This window comes from Cornus florida, unplaced genomic scaffold (assembly GCF_030987335.1).
Source record: "Cornus florida cultivar Cherokee Brave unplaced genomic scaffold, ASM3098733v1 CherokeeBrave_3.0.0_Hap2_Chr03, whole genome shotgun sequence".
In the NCBI taxonomy this organism is placed as follows: Eukaryota; Viridiplantae; Streptophyta; class Magnoliopsida; order Cornales; family Cornaceae; genus Cornus; species Cornus florida.
Genome location: NW_026775573.1, coordinates 40,308,324 through 40,316,990, shown reverse-complemented (window position 1 = coordinate 40,316,990; position 8,667 = coordinate 40,308,324). Strand labels below are relative to the sequence as shown.

General features: G+C 35.2%; 1 protein-coding gene across 1 annotated transcript; it reads right to left on the bottom strand.

Annotated features, from left to right (window-relative positions):
- Positions 1-294: 294 nt before the first annotated feature.
- LOC132300336 (chaperone protein dnaJ 20, chloroplastic-like) lies at positions 295-989 on the bottom strand. Its single transcript, XM_059797362.1, has one exon. The coding sequence runs from the start codon at positions 987-989 to the stop codon at positions 462-464; it is 528 nt and encodes a 175-aa protein (XP_059653345.1). The 3' UTR covers positions 295-461.
- Positions 990-8,667: the final 7,678 nt, after the last annotated feature.

Genomic DNA, 8,667 nt, shown 5'->3' with positions numbered 1-8,667 from the left:
GGAAGTCATCATTTCTTCTCAAACTACAATGATTGTTTGAAAAAATATGCTAAAGCAAGAGAAGTGTGTGTACTGTGTGTGAGAATCACAAGGACCTGCTCCCTTGTGCATTTGATTTACCAAAGGGGAGCTTATAAGATCATAGACCAAAGATTTTCTTTTGATGCAGACTAGGCTAAACAAGCCAATCATCAACCAAAAAGTAATTTCTGATTTTTGTTTATAGAACAACTATTGCTCAAGTAATTACCCCTAATCATGAATATTGTCCCATTTTTACATTTGCTTCCCAGAACTCTAAGATTGATTCAAAAAACTCATAATAACAATAATGACCAAGTTGGGGTGACATCTAAGTAGAATGGGTTTGATAAAAAAATAAAATAAATAAAACAATGAAAGAATTCCAAAGTAGATGAAAAGATGAATGCATCAAAAAATTGGCAAACAAATTCAAGCCATCAAATTTCTGCACAAGGCCTATTCCGAGCCCTAGCTCTACTGCCCCATGATCCATCTTTCTGCTCTTCGCGGTAAACGGATCTTCTTCTCAACTCGATAATCTGGCCTTCCCACCTCTTTCTTGAAACTTGATCATCTCTCTCAATCTTATAAGTCCGTCCACAACTGCTCAAACCCATCTCATAATCGTACTCTTCGCGTGAAACACGATCGATCAGAGTCTTGTAAGCTTCGTTCACTCGAACAAACATTCGGGTTGATTCATCCTTCATGGAAGGATGACAGAGATCAGGATGGTATTTCAGAGCCATAGTTCTATAAGCTCTCTTTATCTCATCAATCCCTGCATTGTTTGAACTCAGAGAAAGTACCTTGTACAAATTGGCACTCTCGTTTTCACTAGCCTTCTCAGACATTGCTCTGCATGAAATGGCATTGAACTTGGGAGACCCTCTTGAATTTTTGGGCAGTTGGTAGGAAAAAACTGGTTTACCATTGTGCAGACTTGAACCTATACAAATATCCATGACTATAGTCTATATCTCTTTACACAAGTTATGCAAGTTTGTATATGTATATATATATGTTGAGAGAAGGAAAATATATTAATTTTTTGCCGCTATTACTTATTTTATTGTAATGTTTTTTTAATACAGAAAGAATATGAAATTTGTGATATGTGACAAAGTAAATGGTGCTCTGGAAAGCAGCATGGTGGCGAAGAACACAAGGTAATTTTGAAGTAAAAACGCGTTCTTTCCATGGTAAATATCGATGGGAAGATTGGCCCATTGTCACATTGTGTGAAAATTTTTGGTGCCAACACTAACATGACATTATTTATTTATTTTTTTCGGATAACATATATATATATATTTATTTTTATTTTTTTGGTGTTTGACAAATATTTATGTCGAGGTTGTGACTGAATCTATCCAGTGAGATGTGTAAAATAAATTGCCCAATGTTGATGGATAAGTTATTTTTATTATGTTTAATTTTTTTTTATTTTTTTATTTTTAAATAGCCTACATTTATAATGTTTTACTGACCCATATGCCGCCTTGGGAGTTAGGACTAAGCTCTAGGCTTGTAGCATGGTCCAAGTAGTAAAATTCAAAAGATGGCGTAGCGAATGGTCCAAATGGTAAAATCCAAAAGATGGTGTTGAAACTAGAAAAAGATGGGCATGATTTGAAATGTAAAGAGAGAGAGAGAGAGAGTGCCTGTCAGTAAAATGAGAAAATTACTTTGCACGTGATGCACCATTTATGGATTGATTTTTTCAATTTTTATTTTATAAAGTAAGAAACAGAGCACTGATGTTGTGTTGGTATAGTAATAAGAGGGAAAATAAAAGAAAATATATATTAGATATGAGTTTGGTTTATTTATGAAGAAAATGAAATGAGAAAACAATATTAACTTCATATTTTATTCAGAAAATATAATTAAGCACGAAGGAAAGAAATAATTGGTTTTTTTTTTTTTTTTTTTTTTCTCAAAAATTTAAACAATTTATTTAAATAACTGATTTATTTTGTGTGGAATTCACTTGGTATAAAAAAATAAAAAAGTACTTTATCACCTTTCCAAATAAAAGATGGTTGATGCATATATTCAAAAATAAAAAATTTGACATATCCAATGAGGGATAAGGATTTTCTCCAATGCTGAAGAGGTCCAGTACATAATTCAGTGGTTGAGATTGAATTGATAGATATAATCCATTAGTGATAATGTAATCTCAACCACTGAATTCTGTACTGGATCTCTCCGGCGCTAGAAAGGATCCTAGTTCATCTAATGAGATAAAAATATTGTAAGAAATCAAGCGTTCTTCTATGATAAGTTCACCTAAGAATGCAAGACTGATACACACAAAGAAGATTATGGAACGAATTATTCATTACAAGTTGAGAGAGATAACACTAACTTAATTAGTGATAAAACTTATCTCAATGAGAAAGCTTATTGTATGTAACAATATATATTGTATTATGTTTTACATGATTTTAGGAAACCAAATCTAAGATTTTAGGGGTTGGTTTCCTCTCCAGATCATTATAAAATGTTCATCTCACAACCAATTAAGGTACGGTTGGAGAAATTCAAAACTCACTAAACTACATTTTTCTTCATGGTATCAGAGCTTTAACTGGGAGCTTCTGTGATTTTTTCTTTCTTTCTTCCTTGTTAAAGTTGTGGATCATTTTTGTTTCTTCTCAATACTTCAACCCACAAGTCTTAAACATGTCACGTTTAACCATAAGCTACCTTTACCCATCCTCTCTCAATGCAACCAACTTTGTCTCCATCAAGTTGACTCAAACAAATTTTCTCATATAGAAAACCCAAATAATGGGACTAATTGAGTCTCAAGACATGCTTGGTTTTATTGATGGAAATCTTTATATGCCAAAGATGTACTTGACATCAACTAGTATCGACGAAGACTCCAGCAGGAGCGGTACTATAAGTAATCCAAAATATGTTGCATGGAGAAAGTCGGATCGGCTACTCCGTGGTTGGATTACTAGAACATTGACGGAGAAAGTTTTGGTTGCGGTTATCGGACTTGACACCACGGGAGAAATTTGGTCTGCTCTAACTCATTCATTTGCACAAGACTCACAAGTGCGTGAATTCTGCCTGCAACAACAACTTCTAATGCATCGTAAGGGATCTTTAACTCTCTCTGATTATATTCGTGGTTTCAAAAGTCTCCATGATGATCTTGCAACAATAGGCAAGGCAGTTAATGATAGAACCAAAATGTTCACTCTCCTCACTCGATTGGGGCCTGGCTACGAATCATTTGTTATAATTATGTTAAAGCCACCCACTTCCACATGCAATGAAATTGTTCAATTGCTTCAAAGTCATGAAACGATTAAAAATCTTCACTCCAATGAGTCGTATGGAAATGTTTATCACAATGTCAATGAGTTAAAGAGGATATAATAATCCATCAAGTGATAAAAACACTAACAAATCCGAGAGACCAAATCAGACACGATCAGACAAGGAGAAAGGGATAGTTTGCCAAATTTGCAACAAGCCTAATCACTCTGCACTCCGATGTTGGCACCGATTTAATCAAACATATCAGTAGGATGATATTCCAAAAGCCTTGGCAGCTATGCCAATTGCAGAAAATCAAGATCAAGCTTGGTTTCTAGACACAGGTGCAAGTGCACATATGATAGATGATATTGGTAAGCTTCAAACTTCCACTCCTTATTATGGGTCTGAAAAAATAATGGTTGGTAATGGAGAAATATTAAATATTTCACATGCCGGATCCACTATAATTAACACAAACAAATTAAAGTTGAACTTAGATTAAGTTCTTGTTGTTCCAGAGATTAAGAAGAATTTAATTTCTGTGAGTTAACTAACTTCTGATTATCCTTATGTCTTTGAATTTACATCGGATGATTTTGTGATAAAGGACGGGGAGACAAAACAAACCATAGCAACAGGGAAGAGGACTGGCGATCTTTATGCTTTGGAACTAAATAAAGGAGTGGCATTATTTTTTAGTCGGTTTAGAGTAGCTAATGGAGAAACATGGTTCCAACGTCTGGGTCATCCTCACATGGGTGTGGTGGATTATATGCAGAAAAATAAACTGATAGTGAGTAGTTCAATAAATAAGTTTGTTTGCTCAAGTTGCCAAATGGGAAAATCTTATCGTTTCAAGCTATTACCTCACAGGATGACACGTCTTCTCCATCTATTGCACCAGTTCAAGAGGTATTGGCTTCTTCCGTATCTGACAGTTCTTCTCTCCCAAGAGAACCCGTACAAGAGTTCGTGGCTCCACCACCATCTCCTTCCTCTTCTACCCAAATTGGTCATTATATGGTTACATGACATAAGGATGGGATTACGAAGCCTAATCCTAAATATCTTCTGACTATCTGTGATGTTCCGACTCCACCAAAGACGACCAAATCTGCTTTTAAACACCCAGGATGGTTTGCTACTATGAAAGAAGAAATCGCTGGGTTGTATACAAATAACACATGGAGATTAGTTCCCTGTGCACCTCTCATGAATGTAGTTAGGTGTAAGTGGGTCTTTAAAACTAAACTACATGCTGATGGTTCTCTGGAATGCTTAAAGGTTTGATTAGTAGCCAAAGGTTTTACTCAGAATCCAGGTCTGGATTTTTGGAAACATTTTCTCCAGTTGTCAAGCCGACTACCATCTGAATAGTGTTGACAGTTGCACTCATTCATTATTGGGATATACGCCAATTAGATGTAAAAAATGCATTTTTACATGGCCATCTTCAGGAAACAGTTTTTATGGAACAGCCTCCTGGCTTCAAAGATTCAAAACAACCTAATCACGTGTGTCATCTAAAACGTGCCCTGTATAGCTTGAAACAAGCCCCCAAAGATTGGTTTGATCGTTTTACAAGCTTCCTTATCAATCTAGGATTCTTTTGCAGTGTTGCCAATCATTCCCTCTTCATCCATCAAGACTCTTATGGTACAACTTTACTTCTTTTTATACGTTGATGATATTATCCTGACTGGTAGCAATCCCACTATTTTACAGTCACTTATACGTCGTTTATGTACGGCATTTGCTATAAAAATATGTTTGAAAGATGTGGGATATTTGCATTATTTTTTGGGAGATGCAGTTGAACAATTTAATGGAGGTTTATTTCTCAACCAAACCAAGTATGCATATGATTTGCTGGAAAGAGCAAGGATGAAAGATTGTAAACCTATGTCTACCCCAATGGCTACCAAGATAAAAGCACCATCAAACGATGAAGATTATGATGATTCGTTCTTTTATCGCAGCATTGTCGGTCGTCTTCAATATTTAACATTCACACGTCTGGATATTACCTATAATGTGAAGTACATCTCTCAATTTCTACAAAAGCCAACGTTTTCTCACTTTTAATTGGTGAAGTGTATTCTACGCTATGTTCATGGCACTATTTCTTATGGTATACGACTTTTGGCAAAGAACCCGCTGGTACTTTATGGTTTTCCGAATGCCGACTGGGCAAGCTGCCCTCTTACTCGTCGTTCTGTAACGAGGTATTGTACGTATCTTAGTGGCAATTGTCTCTCTTGGTGTGCTAAGAAGCAATCAACAATGTCTAGATCAAGCATCAAGGCTGAATATAGAGCTCTTGCATCGGCTACGGCTGAACTTAACATGGATTTCATTCATTCTCCGTGATATTGGGTTATATCTCTTTACTCCCCTAAAGCTTTTTTGTGATAATCTCTCTGCCTTATGCATGACTATTAATCCTGTTTTTCATCCTCGAACAAAACAAGTTGAGCTTGATTATCACTTTGTAAGGGAAAAGGTTGCACTCGGCTGTCTAGCAACACAGTTCATTCCTTCAACTCTCCAAGTGGCTGACATACTCACTAAACCGCTACCACGACAATTTTTTCTTAATTTCAGACCCAAACTTGGCCTTTGGCATTCTCCAACGTCCAGTTTGAGGGGATGTGTAAGAAATCACACGCTAATCTGTGATAAGTTCACCCAAGAATGCAAGACTGATGCACACAAAGAAAATTATGGGACGTGTTATTCATTACAAGTTGAGAGATAACACTCACTTAATTAGTGATAAAGCTTATCTCAATGACAAAGCTTATCGTATGTAACAATATATATTGTATTATGTCTCACATGATTTTAGGAAACCAAATCCAAGATTTTAGGAAACCAAATCCAAGATTTTAGGGGTTGGTTTCCTCTCCAGATCATTATAAAATGTTCATCCCATAACTAATTAAGGTACAGTTGGAGAAATTCAAAACTCACCAAACTACATTTTTCTTCAAATATCTAGTGTTTGTTTCTCTCTTGAGAATTCCAATAAGCACCAATATTACTTTCTCTGTTTCAAAATAGTTAGGTGCTTTAGGAACCATGACTCACAAACAATTCCCAAAACATCTAACTATTTTGGGACAGAGGGAGTATAATAACAAGAGACAAATATAGATAAAGAGGATAACTGACTTCTCTAAACTCCTAAAAGAACTAATGATTTCTCCATTAATGGTGACTGAAATTTTTGGAATTTTAAGTTTTAGGAGAAAAAGACATCTTGATTGGCCTAGTCACGAGTTTATTGGGAGGCAATGGTAAGGGTACAAACCCCATTATTTTATATACTCAAATTATATATTTTATTAGTTTTTATATTATTTAAATAATATTATATATAGATTTTATGTTTTATATGTATTAATTAGAGATTGTGAAGAAAAGATAATGAAGAACAAGTGAATCAATGTTGCAGAGAAGAAGACTATATAGACTTATAACCAAATGTGCATATAAGGAACATTTAGTAGAGTTGGTTGTTTTAGTCTTAGATCACATAAAGCGAGAGCAGGAGTGGCCTTTGTTTATTTACTTATATTATATAAATTTATTCAACTAATGCATTATTATTTTAGTTAACTAATTAAATATAAATTTTTGTTAAATTTTAAAATATAAAACTACTTAAAAGTAACAAGAGATTTATATACTTAAAGGCCTAGTGGTATCTCCAAAAAGTCTAGTGTTCAATTCTTTGTGGCCAAAAAAGATCTAGTAGCTCTTTGCTAAGTCCGATCCAAAGAAGGCCAATACACAGGGAGTTCGGGCAGTGCAGAGAGTTGTAAACAAAGTGTGGGCTTGCTCCAATATATATTTTTCTTCTTTCTTCTCTTTCAATGAAATTAATTTTGTGTACATTTATTTTTTTCGTTTTACGCTTCGTTTGTTTGGATGTAAAATATTTTTCAGAAAATATTTTTTTATTTTATGGTTGTGGAGCGAAAAATCTCCTTACTAATAAGAACCTGCCACATCATCAATGAATTACAACTCATCCATTCTTGGGCTGTATGACTTTCAAAGCCCAATTCGATCCAACCCAAAGGAGACATTGTCAGCCCGTCATAAGAAGAGCTTAATCTGTTCTCAGTTAAAGATATTGCTCGGATAGACATTATCCAAGCTACAGATTGGATAAATCTGTGTAAAGAAAGAACTCTGTATAGAAGAAAAGCCTCACATGGAAGAATCTGTATAAGGAAAGAACCCAGAATAGAAGGAAATCTTTATATGGAACAAAATATAGAAAGCAAGCTAGTCGAGTCTTACCATAAATCCTCAGACCTTAAGAGTCCGAAGGTATCACTAAATTCTTCTAAGGCATAAAAGAATACTAGGGAATATTAAAGCATCGGACCTCAAGAGTCAGAAGGTATCAATAAATTCCTCTGAGGCATAAAAGAATGCCGAGTAATATTACAGCCTCGGTCACCTCAAGAGTCTGAAGATATCAATAAATTCCTTTAAAGCATAAAAGAATGCAGATGATTATTAAAGCCTCGGACCTGAAGAGTCCGAAGGCATTAATAAATTCCTTTAAAGTATAAAAGAATGCTGAGGAATACTAAAACCTCGGACCTATAGAGTCCAAAGATATTAATAAATTCCTCTAAGGCATAAAAGAATGCTGAGGAATACTAAAACCTCAGACCTATAGAGTCCAAAGATATTAATAAATTCCTCTAAAGCATAACAGAATGCCGAAGAATATTAAAGCCTCGGACCTCAGGAGTCCAAAGATATCAATAAATCCCTTTAAGGCATAAAAGAATACCGAGGAACATTAAATCCTCGGACCTCGAGAGTCTGAAGGCGTGCAGCCTTATAAAAATGGGCCTAAACCCAAATGAGGGTAAATACTCCTTATGGATATCCTACTCTCAGGCCAAAGCATTGGCCCAACGGAGTTAGGTCCATCAAAAAAATTGCCCCACATCGAAAAAATATAAGAAAAAGAAAGCATTGATATAATCACATCACATAAATTAATGAATAACAAGAAGGAGTCCCTTGATAGATAGATCACCAAATGGTATAACAATCTCCAGTCAGTGACCTAACTATCACGGGAATCTCCTTCTTACCCCTCATTTTTTGAATATCTTTGGACCATAAAGAGTCCAAAGGCTCTAAGAGAGTAAAATTTCCTCTATGGCACAAGAGACTGTCGAGGAAACATCTTCAGACCATTAAGAGTCCGAAGGCCCTAAAAGGGACAAAATTTTCTGACACAAAAGTGTGCCGAGGAAAAACAACTATCTTCGAACCATAAAGAGTCCGAAAGTTTTAAAAGACATAGAAACTTTTCAAAAATGC